At 45.3% G+C, this 13,905-nt stretch overlaps 1 protein-coding gene across 4 annotated transcripts in view; it reads left to right on the forward strand.

Annotated features, from left to right (window-relative positions):
- LOC119461528 (cytochrome b5 reductase 4) overlaps nucleotides 1-2,619 on the forward strand; it is a 302,295-nt gene extending 299,676 nt beyond the window's left edge. For all 4 annotated transcript variants that reach the window (XM_049673179.1, XM_049673178.1, XM_037722870.2 and 1 more), the window contains one exon: nucleotides 428-2,619. In XM_049673179.1, the coding sequence (XP_049529136.1) occupies nucleotides 428-650 (223 nt within the window). In that variant the 3' untranslated portion in view covers nucleotides 651-2,619. The remainder of the gene's footprint in view (nucleotides 1-427) is intronic.
- Nucleotides 2,620-13,905: the final 11,286 nt, after the last annotated feature.

Raw genomic sequence — 13,905 nt, forward strand, 5'->3', positions numbered from 1 at the left:
TGCGTACTGCACAAAGCAGTAATGTTATAGAGAAACGAATTTGAGCATTACCCTGGTAGTGTATATTATAGCTAAATAGAGTAACAGCACGAGTAGTGCACAAACAGATCGCACAGACAAGGGGCTGTCTGACATCTATTTAGCTGTAATGTGTGCCTACGAGCCGAGTCATATCCCAATCTTCGTCATCATGATGTCGCGTCATTAACTGCTTTGCACAGTAAATTAGTTCAGGCATCCAAAGCTGTCCTAAGCTGTGCCTTTCAGTCTTTCCTTTTACTGCACTGCAAATTTGCATAATGAACTCGACCTAGACATGCTGGCATGGGAACATATTCGACATCACTGCGTTTTCTGCAGAGCGACGATGGGGATCAGTTGTACTTTGCAAATTTAAGTGCACGGCCTGTAACTTTACTTTTTGCAGGCTTCATGTTGAGCACATACTGTCGGAGCCTGATGATTCCTGGGAAGGCGCCCGAGGCCGTGTGCGCAGTGAACTGTTGGAGCCCCTGCTTCCGGAGGACATCCGCCAGAGTGACTCCCTGCTTGTGTGTGTCTGCGGTCCGCTTCCATTTACCAAGGCTGCACTGAAGTGCCTGGAAGACCTACAGTGCCCTTCAAAGTCCATGCACGCTTTTCTCGGTTGAAGGACAGTCAGCAGTGTGTGCAGAACGGAGCTCGGTCAACATCTCTGCGCCATCAATGTGCCATTATTGCTGGGCTTGAGATTCTCATGCCCTGAAATAGGTAGCAGTAGTGACTGCCATATTTTGCACCGTGGCTTTCAGAAAATTTTCGTACGTAATTGCTGTGTAATGCATAAATTACTGCTTACTTTTCATGTCATTTCTCTTGCGGAGATGGCAGTTTTTGCTCCCTGTTACCTTGCGGATTTTTTACTACAGTTCATAGATTGCCTTGTCCAGCCCCGTTCATCGAAGCGTTGGTCAAGCCAGCTTCAGTGGATTGGCATTTCTGTGCACTGCTGTTTCTCTGTGCCTGTGTTGTTGCAGAAGGTTGCCGCAACATGGGACACAGCTGGCTTAATAGGACGCTTTAGCCAGAGGCCAGCAGCGATTTTCCTATTCAAATAACCTGTAAAATGAATGACTTCTGGGTTCTTACGTGCCAAAACCACGATTTGATTATGAGGCACACCATAGTGGGGGAATCCAGATTAATTTTGACCACCAGGGGATCTTTAACGTGACCTCAATGCCTGGGACATGGTCGTTTTTGCATTTTGGCCCCATTTAAATGTGGCCACCGCGGCCAGGATTTGATCCCGCGACCTCATGCTTAGCAGCACAACACCATAGCCACTAAGCCACCACGGTGGGTATAAAATGTAAAACGCGGAACTGTTGTTGTGAGGCAACTGCGCTGGACCAAGTTGAATGAAATTTGTTGCATTTGAGAGAAAAAGTTACATTCAAGTTACTGTAGGAAGCAGAATTTTGATGTGGAGCTTGTAATTTTTACAAAAATTTTTGAAAATTGGTAAGTTTATAGAAAGCTTAACCACAAAGTTTATAAATCTGTAACTCTGCACCAAAAACAGATATCCAAAAACTGCATATCCTAGAACATCTAAAGCAGACTAATTTGCAATATAGATTTACAGCTTTTGTGAAATTGTTACAATGTTTACGAGGGTCTTGCAAAAGTCCTCCTCGCAAATTAGTGGTATAATTTATAGTTGTGTATGAAACATACATTTTGTCCACGTTAGATGCCTTAATCGGTGCAGTTTACAGAATTATGAGACCGTTATTTATTACTGAGCTAGAGCCATAAACTTGGTACATGACTTTCTTTCAATTTTGCAGTTTTCAACAACTTTTATACAATAATGATGACCTAAATAAAAAAATCTGCTTGCTCCAGCCACTAGATCTTAACTCTTTCTTTTAAATGCAACAGGCCTCGCCATAACTGGTGTGGTAGTTGCAGAGGAAATTGATAGCTTCATTCCCATGTATTTAGTTAGGAGGTCCCGAGCAAAAGCTTCATGTTGCGTTATTGAGTCCTATTTCGCACAAAATACTGGTTTTGAATTTCTGTCCCATTAGGTAAATCAGTATAATTTAAATGCATAAGATCAAGGAGCTGTACCATGAAACTTACTAGTTCACTGATCACTGATAAACACAAAGTTAAACTTCCTGCTGCAACAATTTTTATGATAAAACATTTGCCGCTTCCAGTCCAGATATGTCTGGCCCACGACGATCTTCCTGCTGATGGTCATCACAACCTGAATGACCTTGATGTTGTATTTGTAGAAACTACAGGATTGAAATGTTCCAGGAAGCCAATATTTGAGAAATTTCTGGTCACCAGAGACCGGTGAAGCTGATTATTGCACCAGGTTTCATGGTTGCCATATCATGTACAGTTGTTTCAGACAGGAGAATCTCTAGCCCAGCAGCTAGTACTGTATGCCATATGCTTGTGCTATACACATGCCCCTACGTTTCCGACAAGCATGCAGAACTACTTCATATCGCCTAATGAATTTCTTTTGTACATTTCTGAGCGAACCCAATGATGTACATGAATGTGGCACACGTGCGCTGTTATAACCACTTCAGAATTATATTTCGAAGCCTGTTCCTTTTTTGTTCATGTTGTCTTTTATTGCCCAGCCACTACACTAACACAACATTGCTGTGTCAGGAGAGAATAAGAGTAATTCAATACACTAAAATGTAAAGTTCTCTACACTCCAAGGAAACCCCTTTATGTGTTCTGATATATCTTCAGTACTTCTGTATAAAAAATATTAGGATAACGTGACACAAGGCACAGGTATTTAATCATTCAAAAAGTGAATACGTAGCCTTTCATGACAAACTAAAGCGATTATCCGTGCTCTCGAACACTAATCATATGTGTCACCAAAAGTTGGACAGCCAAGTATGAAAGGGGGAATGCAGTTGTACAATAAATTCAGGCTGACATTTTTCTAGGTGGCGCTCGGCAAGAAACGGATGAGACTCGACAGAAATACTCTACATAAGATAATGCACATGGAAATACTTTATTTATTGACTTGAATACCTTTAAGGCCCAAGGGCTTTACAGAAGGTAGTGGGTAGCAAGTGTTACAGGGAAAAAACAACATTACAGCTTCTAAGAGTGCAAGTACATCAGTCAGTGTGGTGACAGAGGTGGGCAGGTGGTTCTGTTCTCTGGATGTATGGGAATAAAAGAGTGAGTCACGAAATAGCTTTGTCAGGGAGAAAGGTGACATACTTTATATTGGTGATCGGTTCTATTTGATATATAGGATGGCTCTGAAAGAAAATAATGTTTTAACTTGGCATTTAGATAGATTTTATAAAATAGAAGTATATGGGAAAGTTTTCAACGTGAAAGAAGGCTTAGTAGGCCTGAAATTGTTTTAATAGATGATACACTATATGTGTGCGAATCATCTGAACGAATTAAGCGTGCACTGAAATTTTGGGTGGAATCCAAAATATTTATGAGGCTGTCAATTCCGGGACCCCAAACAGAGCTGGCATATTTGAGCTTTGATCGAATAAGGGTTTTATAAAGAAGTTTAAGTGAGCAAGGTGACTTGTAAGAATTTCTACGTAGATACCCAAGTGACCGATTGGTGTAGTTAATTATGTAGTTGATATGAGCTTGCCAAGAAAGATCAGAGATAATAGTAATGCCTAATTATTCACAACATGAGACATTTTCTAAAACGCAGCCAATAATAAGAAGCCAAACACAGCCACTTGGGAATGTCAGAATTGGCACATTGTGAAACTCGCTATAACTTGCATTTATTGGGAGTCAAATGCTCCATTTTGCACACCAGTACAAAGCTTCACTAAGGTCTTGTAGAACGATACTGTCAGTTCTATTACAAATAACTTGATAACTTATGCTGTCATAAAAAAATTGAATTAAGGAAATAATCATATTAGGCAGATCAATAATAATTAATATACATAAGATACAACAGAGGACCAAGGACAGAACCCTGTATTACACCAGTGCTCGCCCAGTGCAATTATAATAACAATGGTGATAAATCTTTACTGCAGGAAAAAAGTAGTTTGAAGCCTTTTTTTGGACCATGGGGGCAAATAGGAGGAAAAAAGGGTAGACAAACAACGGTCAATCCTTTCCCGATTCTCCAAAGTCCCAGAGCGACAGCAGCATCATACTGGATCAACCTTTGTTGTTGGCATTGTTTCAGTCTCTGAAAGTCTTAAAAGAATCATCAGCAGGAGCAGCAGCAGCATATTTTATTGCCACTGCAGGTTGAGGGCCTCTCACAGCAATATTCAATTACCCTTGTCTTGTGCTAGCCGATTCCAACTTGCGCCTGCAAATTTCCTAATTTCATAACTCCAGCTAACTTTATCTACGCATTACATGGCCTGCTCAGATCCATTTTTTTTTCTCCTATTGTCAACTACAATGTCGGCTATCCCCATTTGCTCTCTGATCCACACCACTCTTTTCCTTCTCTTAATGTTACGCCTAAAATTTTAAAAGAACATGAATTTTTAAAAACAATGCAGATCCCATGCACTGTTGCAATCTTTAAGTGAAGCTTTTGTGTCCACTCGACCGCCGCAGCCTGATGATGTGATTGCTTCTGCTAACCAGTTAGCGATGCTTCATTTATTCGCCCAATGACATCATCGCTTACACCAACCAATGGACGTGCATTACTACCTCTCCTCCCGCCTTCCTCCTCTTGGTGCAGTATCTCTCCACTGCTCTCCCCAGTACAACCCTTGCCACCACTGGCCATAACATCTCAACATGTTGAATACCACAAAAAGAGCTTTGCTTCAAATATGAAAAGTACATTTAGCAGTGCACCTTGGCTTCTCTGGCAGTTGCTGCAGGTGCAATGAAACCCTAGTTTATTTTGCCAAAAATTATTTTCTACATCTACAGGTCTCAAATGGAAGAAGTGCAACTTTTGTAATTTGGTGGAACTAAAAATTAACACAACTAATAACGAAAACAACAAGAACAATTAAAGTGCATCAGGATTGTCGTGCAGCATCAACAACTTCACTAATTTAATTAGTATTCTTTTGCAAGCTATCAAATAGATTTTATAATTCTGCAGTGATAACCTTTGTGTGTGTGTGAATTTTTCTCCTAGTGCATGTGTCTACGTATGCTCATTAAACTGCAAGCTTTATGGTATTGTTTTCCACAAGGACACAGATAGTTTGGTGGCTGTCAAAAGGGACTAGGGTAAAGTCAGAAGCTGCAAGAATTATTTTGCCAAGTGAAAGTTTTGCGAAAACTGGGGTGGTACAGTGTTCCCACACCTGGTAACAATATTATCAGGCTGTCATATTTTTGAAAAATGCAGACAGATATGTAAGGAATAGAACAATTTGGAGGACATGAATGCCACTACATGATGACAACTGTAGCCTTGGTGGCGTCAGGAAGCTTATTTAATAAAACACCATCATGTCCAAAGGTGTCAAACAGTCGGACCTCTCACCACGTGCAAATTCTCCTCTGTGCTTTCTTCAGCCAGAGTCAGCGAAGAACTACTACTTCGCCTCACTGAGGAGTTCAGCTTTACACCAGTAAACAACATAAAAATATGTACCAAAAAAGGCCAGACAACACAACGGAAAGGGACAATTTGAGCCATACTTAGACATGCATAACTCTAGAGCCTGAATTGGAAAATAGACATAGTTCATTAGGCTGCTATCGTAACGTCCAAGAAATGCGAATCACTGTACCGAAATTTGATGGCACATGCAGTCCCAGAGGATATACTAAAGGAAATTTGGCCATCACCAACTGGCGGACATCCATAAATCTTTCCGCGCAGTCAATCCTCAAACAATTGTGAAGAATAGGTTCACAGTGCTATCCCAACCCACAAGGAACACACCAACAACAATACAGTGCAGTGGCGTAGCCAGGGGGGTGCTGACAGGCTTCACCCCCCCCCCCCCCTGAAATTGCTCCAGCCGGCACCATGCTCCCTTTTATGCCTGGCACGTCGCCTATGAACAAAGGTGCATATCCTTCAAATGCCCGCCGCAGATAAGTACATGATGGTGCACGCCTTCAGGATGACAAAGGGCCTGCTCAAGGTAATAGTTGTATCATTATGCACCAAGCATGGGAAAATTAACAGAGAAAAGCTGAATGTTATGCCCCCCCCCCCCCCCCCCCCCCGCCCCCGAAAAAAAAAAAAAAATCCTGGCTACGTGCCTGATACCGTGAACTCCAGGCCCCTAGCAAGTAGCTAAGCATCTACTCACTCTGTGGGGCCCACAACTTAAGATCACCAAAAATAGACATTCCAGCACCAAAGCAACTCAAAAACCCCAAGAGATCACAGAAGAAGTGAATGCACATAGATGAAAGAGATAACAATAACTGGATTGCACATGCAAACAGGCAGGCTAACCCTTTCATTACGGTGCCTATAGAAATCGGTCAATTTGATCACAAGCTTTTTTATGTGCCGTTAAACATTTTGTTGGAATTCTTCTACTAGCAACGTCATGCACCATCTGAAATGATGACTGATTTGACAGATTTTACCATTTTTGGCAGACTGGGGAGTCTGCGAAAATAAAGCTTCGACTGGAGGTATCCTCGAAGCCTCCAGCACTCCTAGCACTTCCTTAATAAAACAACCCAAAGTTGGTGTTTTGGTCGACTCAACAACATAATTTTTAAACGACAGCCGCAGTCAAAACACAGAAGCTTCTCTCGGGTTGTCTAATTTTCTGATCCTTCCTCTAGGCTGTTTTGACTGATGTCTGAAACTATGGTAGATGCTCATCAGTGTGTATTATTTTGGTAATTGTGTTTGACTAATATCAAGTGCAACTTTATTTTTCCCACTGTGGGTTGTTTTTACTCATCAGCGTTTCGACAGCATATTGCGACGTAGCGTTAACACGGCCTTTAATGCGCCGCGAAGACGTGGCGGACCGATCACACTCAAGGCACAGATCAGTCTCAAGATGTGTCCCCACAAGCGATGAAGACGAAGAAGCCGATATGATGATGAACATGTGCAGCCAACGAAGAAGTAACTGAGAAATGCCCACACTAATTTCCCCCGCGTGCGAGCGGCCAGCCTGGCCGCAACTTAAAGGGACGGCGAACGCCTGGTGAAAGACTTCATGCGAGAAACGTGGACAATCTCGGCAGTGCGACAGCGGCGGTCAGTGGGAACCAGAATAGGTTGGACGAGATAATTAACGGGAGAAGTCTGCTCCAAGACTCTGTATGGTCCTATGAACCGAAACTGAAACTTGTCGCACAAGCCAGGAGTGCGAACTGGTGTCCGGAGTAGCACTTCATCGCCCGGGCGGAAGAACACTGCGCGATGGGATGTGTCATAGAGATCCTTGCGGTCCTGTTGCCGTGCTTCAGTGTTGATGCGGGCGAGCTGGCGACAGTGGAGGAGGCGTGATGTAAATTGTTCACATGAGGATGCAGCTGGAGTGACAGGGGCGGAGAAGAAGGAGACGTCAAGAAAATAAGAGGGCGAACGGCCATAGACGAGGTAGAATGGTGAGTAACCAGTTGTGTGTTGTACGGGGGTATTGTACGCAAAAGCCACGAATGGCAAAATTGCGTCCCAGTTTGTGTGATCTGGTTGAATATACATGGCTATCATGTCGGAGAGTGTGCGATGAAAGCGCTCAGTTAGTCCGTTGGTTTGAGGGTGGTAACTCGAGGTTGTCTTGTGGGTGGTGCCGGAGGCTCGGAGCAATTCGGCTACGATTTGTGAAAGGAAAGCCTTCCCACGGTCGCTCAGGATGACACGAGGAGCACCGTGACGCAGGATTATTGCTTGAAGTATAAATGCAGCCACTTCAGAAGCCGACGCCGAAGTCACGCAAGCTGTTAGGCGTAACGTGTCAAGTGGTCGACGGCTGTCACTATCCATCGATTGCCGGTGAGAGTCATGGGAAGGGGACCATACAGATCAATACCGACGACTTCGAATGGTGCCGATGGACACGGGACTGGTTGGAGCTCTCCGCTTTGACCTGATGTTGGTAGCTTTCGGAGCTGGCAAATGGCGCAGGAAGCGACGTACCGCGCTACACTAGTGGATAAGCCAGGCCAGTAAAAGCGACCTTTGATGCGGTGGTATGTTTTCTGAAAACCAAGATGACCAGCAGTCATGTCGTCGTGATAGGCCTTAAGAACATTAGCGCGAAGAGAGCGAGGCAGAACAGGCACCCAGCGTTGACCATCAGGGTGATAGATATGGCGGTACAGGGTGCAGTTGTCGAGCTTGAATTGCGTGAGCTGTCGACGAAGGCGAGCGTTGGGCGGGCGCGAAGTTCCCTGAATGCGGTCTATGATGCGTCGACAGTAGGGGTCAGCGAGTTGGTGAGATATGAGCGATCCATGGTCATCAGAAGGAATCTGGTCAATAGCGGTTAAGGACAACACATGCGGGGAAGGACGGTCCGAAAGCATGTCGCGGAAGGCAGGAGAGGAATCATGGCATGGCGTCGTAGGAAGGTACAAATTATTATGTACAAATTGTACAATATGTACAAATTATTATGAGCGATCCATCCCGTCGTGTGGGGTTTCACTAGCACAAGAGCACGCAGTTGATTTCAGACCGACCTTCAACTGAAGCTTGATTAGCAGTCTAATCTTTTAAATTTCGAACACCGCCTGTGCAAGTGCCCTTACTCATTACTGTGCAATATTGTGCAAGAGACATTACTGTAATGCACTGTACTGGAACAAAGCACGTAAAGGGTCCAGCACCAGTTGAATGCACTCTAGACTAACTTGCTTGCACAGAAAAGCTGATTGAACACAATAATCAAGGAGTAGGAGGCTTCTGCATGCTCTCCAACCTGACAATCATTGCTTTGCAAGCCTAAAAATTACAGCCAAAAATGAACCAGGTGCCTGCTGCAATCAGTAAAAACCAATGCTTCCTGTATACAGTATAGGAACTTATCCGTCTTCAGATTGGCAAAGCTACACCAACAAATCTTCATAATATTTTTGCATGATCTGACTTGCGAAAGTTGGGAATAAGGATATTAGGAAATAGGTGATATTTTGTACATTTGAGATTTTTTTCACTCTCAGTACTTATAGTAAACTAGTAAATTATTACTTTTACTCATGTCCCTCAATGTGCTGCCTTGAAGTTTCACATAAGACTTCTCGAAAACTGTCTGAGCAGTTGTTACTGCTTTACATCCATTCAAAATGCCAACGATCAGACTATAATTTTATGTAATGTATGTGGCGACTTGTCTTGAAATAAAACGTTAAAACATAAAAGCACTGAAAATGAGCACATTTCTAGGAGTAATGAAATATTTGAGCATTCCACAATAAAATTCATGCTTCTGGAGGCTTCGTGGACAGCCTCACCGGAAGCGTCACCCTGCCGAACTGGCACTCGCCGAGAAAATGGGTAAAATATAATTGGCAGAACATGTGGCCGGCTGTTTATTTCCCACTGATACACAGGAACCCATTGCAGCGCCCCCAACGTGCACCGACCACACCAACCGCTGCTGATGCACCCTTGATGAGTGAGCTCCTTGTTGCACTCAGAACCTTAGAACATGGCACAGCACCTGGGGACGACAGTGTTATCATAAGCTGTCAGATTGGCCTTCAAAACAATAGCAACACCTACAAGACTACATCAAAAGGTATGAAAGGGAGTGGACATGCTGCATTCCACAAAGCTTGAGGCATGCCGCAGCCATTTCTGCTACGAGAATCTACACATACAGTAGAATCTCGTTAATTCGAACTCCAAGGCGACTGGAAATATATTCGAATAAAACTGAGTTCGAAGTAATGAAGAGCCTATTAAATGTAGTGCCCAATTGAGGCGAATTTCGTCTGCTAGTGTGGCTTCACGGCAGTACTCGTGTTCCTGCCGTGAAGCCACAGGTCAAGGCAAAGTTCTTCGCCATCCAAAGATTTGTTATCTGCGAGTGAATCTAGGCAAACACGATCTCCTTCTAAACCCCACGTGTTGAAGTTCCCTTATCCCCTTTCATGTTTACTCATTCTCCTCCTCTTTTCGAGTCGCCATATTGCGGTGGTGTTACCGATAGCGCCCGCGGCACCGGTGAACCAGAATTTTGACGATGAGCTGCGCTCGACGGAAGCAGAAGCTGAAGATAATCAACGTCGCTCAAGAGGTGGGGAACAGTGCCCCTGGCTAAGACATTACTTGGACGAGTCGTTCATCTGCGAATGAATGCTGTTTTATTGCGATAGCAATTATATGGACACTCCAAAGCAGATTTATGCCGTCGCCGTCGCCGTGAGGGAACGTATGACGTCAATGGAGATGAAATTTAGATGAAATCGTCGCCGCGCGCCGCCGAACGCTGCATGTGCGAGTGAAAGGGCGTGAGGGACGCGCTCTTTCACGGGGAGTGAACCCACGGCGGAGAACAAACGCGCGTTCTGCGCCGTGCTCCCTTAAGGGCTGCAGAAGTAGGCGTCTCTTTCCTCCTTTACAATCACCATATATGGAGAGCAAACGCGCCTTCTTCCGACGCGCGAAAGGCCGTGGTGGGAGGGGGAGGGAAGGAAGGCGACGTTTAGCTGCGGCACCAAGTGCCTATTTATATCAGAGGCTCCGGCAACAGTCACTAACGCCGCACGTATTTCGTGCGAACGCGGGCAAAACGCCGACGGCGTCGACAACAGTTCTGCGTGTTGCCGGTGCTGCTGCATGTCTAAGTTTATACAGCTGATAAAGCTACTATCATTACTCCGTATAGCTCTCTACAAATTTGCTATCGCAATTGATGCTTCGCCTTTCAGGTGAAACTGCGACAACTTTTTAACAGCGTAGCTGTTTAAGCTGACCGTCAGTCCGTACGTGGAGCGTGTACAAAAAACCTCGCTGAACGATGACGTCACCACGCGTTGCCTAGCAACCACCTCGCGGAACGGCATGTGCTTCGCCTCCTCTCCGTGCCGTGCACGTGTTGCCTTGACATCAGACGTTAAGGAGAGGGAAGGAGAGCATGCGCGCGGCGCGCTATGCTTGGGAGAGAGAAAATGAGAGCGAGAGAAAGAAATTGTAGCAGCGCCAACGAGGCAACGCGCAGAGCTGCTGCCCACGCCGTCCGCGTTCGCGCCGAACGCGCGCGGTGTCCGTGACTACAGCCGGCGCCTCTGGCGGCGGCTCGGCAGGTTTCGACCAGCCACGCCCCGGCAAGTGTGGAGGCGCAGCTTGGCCATGAGGTCACCGGGTAGATAAAGCTCGAAGCCGCCGTGACAGCGGCAGAACTCTCCGCCTTGACTTTATCTGGTCGATCGCGTCTAGGGAGAAGTGTCCCCACCTAAAGAGTATATATCTTACACCGATGAAGTCACCGGGGAGATAAAGAAGACGCCGGCAGAACTCTCGTTGACTCTGTGGCGACCACGTGAAGCGCGCGGCGCGCCGCCGGCGGCAAGATGCGCGCCGCGATAGCAGCCGCTCATCGCTCCTGGACCGATTTTTTCCGGTTTGCCGCGTGCCGCGGAAAGGACCAATGAGAGCGGCCCGCTTCCGTGACGTGCGGCGGGAAACTGGTGCCATGCGGACCCGCCCGACCGCTTGTTTCTCGTTTCGCACTATCATCTGCACGCGTGAGCTCCCGGATAGTTCGAGAAGGGGAGAGGAGTCTAGTCTGTCACGCGATCCGGCGGCGCGCCGCCGGTGGGTGTGGCCGCCCTGCCGCTGCTGAGGCGCGAGTGTCGTGCCATCCTTGACATGGGACGACCAAAGAAGATCCTCATCTTGAAGCGCGTCGCGCGGCCAAGCGAGAATCTGCGCGTCGGCGGCGAGCCGATTCGGAATACCCTGCTAGCAGCACTTCGCATTTTCTAGCAAAACTTAGTGAAGCCTAGTAAAACCTGGAAGAAGTTAGGTAGATCACCAGCTCCGCTGTTTACTCCAGCCTTGCACCACTAGTGCAAGCTGCCCACGTTTTTACAAATATTTGAGCGTTGTTGAATACAGTTATTTCCACGGGCTATGCGGTCTGTTTCTTTTTCTTCGGCGGGGTGTAATTGGGGTTGTGGGTTATATGCGAGAAAATACGGTACTTTTTCTCCATCAGTGCGCGACGACGAAATACATATGCCGGAAGAACCCCCCTTTCTTTTTCCTCAATGCGCTTTTTTTTTTTTTAAGCCGAATGGAAAAGGAGGGCGCGCGCTGCATTCTTGCTCGGGTTCGGTCTGGGCTCCCCGCGCATCATCGTCATTTTTACGGCACGCGACATGACGGTAGCTAGCGACGCATCAAACCTTCGCCTTTGGCTCGGGTTTGTCCAAAAAATGGTCCTTGGGGGCGAGAAATTTCGTCCGAAATAACCGTTGCGCGGTTTTAGGGGCGAAGCACCTTTGGGCCGAGCCTTGTCCCTCGTCGTCCGTTGTCCGTCCGTAGCTCTGGTTTGCATGGAGACCGCTAGGGGCGCTGCGGTGCACAAGGGCTATATAAGCGCAGCATATACTGTACACATGTACAGTATATGCTGTGCTTATATGTAATATATGTATACATGTAATATATATATATATATATATATATATATATATATATATAGAATGTATACATATAGATATATGTATATGTATAGTATATGTACGCGAAGCTCCGGCTTTTGGAGAACGCTTCCAGCGTTTTGCCGCCGCCTCTGGTCCACTTGCCGGCATCGCTGTGCTGCTGCACTGATCACAAGGCAGTCTTAATGAAGGGAAAACGAAGTCCGCACCTCAATACCATATACGACCAATAAAACAACATTCTATATACTGTACACATGTATTGGCACTCATTTGCACGTCCGAGTGGGCAATGTACGGGGGATTCACGGTTACCCGAATGATCCCCCAGTGCTTCGCCCACTCATCATCATTCACTTCGTGGATATGCGGTCTTTTTTTAGAGTTTGAATTGGCGGACGTTTTTCTCCGTTCAATTACATAAGACATAAGACGTTGCCGGGAACAACACAGCAGTTCGAATGATTGGTTTATTCGAATTAAGATATTAAAATTATAGTGAGTTCACTGTGCCTAAACCAAGGAAGCCCTCTGCTCTGCCAAGATCAGCAAATTCTTACCCATATCATTCATAATAATGTTCTAGGAAAACCACGAATAAAATTTTACTCGTGTGCCTGAGTGGGCTTGCAAGATCAATGAGTCAATTTGTGCATATTGATAATTTTCACCAATACATGTGCCCACAAGATGTCACTTGCAATTAATTACACACTACATTTACGCAGAATATAAAGGGTGATTTTTTTTACCTGCACCAAATGTTTAAGAATTGCCTGTGGCAGATAGCGCACTTCTAACCCTTGGGCTAAATTACTCAATTAGGTGGTCTTTACTGTTACGAGAAATCAAAAGTTTAATTGAATAAATGGCAAACTTACACAAATTAACGTTTTTATGAACTACTTTATGGCACATAGTACAATCTACGGATTGTAGGTAGTGAGATTGCAAGGCATATCGACTTGGAACGAATTCTGAGGATGGCACCGGTTTCAAGATATGCTCTATTAAACCTGCGGTAAATATTCACTGTTGATCTACTTACTCCTTTAAGAAAACGCTGTTGCATTGAGCACTTAAGTAACTGAAACGCCAATGCATTTCGTCGGACACTTCATGAAACTGATGTAGTCCTGAGAATTCGCTTCCAAGTGTATACGCCTGGCGAACTCGCCGTCAACTGCAATTCGTAAATTCCAATTTGTGCTATAAGTAATTGGAAGTTTAATTAATGTAACTATGCTAATTATTCATTCATTAGGCATTCTGATTTCTCGTAGAAGCAATGGCCGCCTCATCGAGTAATTTTACTCATTGGTTAGAATTGAGCTTTCAGCCACA

The sequence above is a fragment of the Dermacentor silvarum genome, chromosome 8, assembly GCF_013339745.2.
Source record: "Dermacentor silvarum isolate Dsil-2018 chromosome 8, BIME_Dsil_1.4, whole genome shotgun sequence".
Lineage (NCBI taxonomy): Eukaryota > Metazoa > Arthropoda > Arachnida > Ixodida > Ixodidae > Dermacentor > Dermacentor silvarum.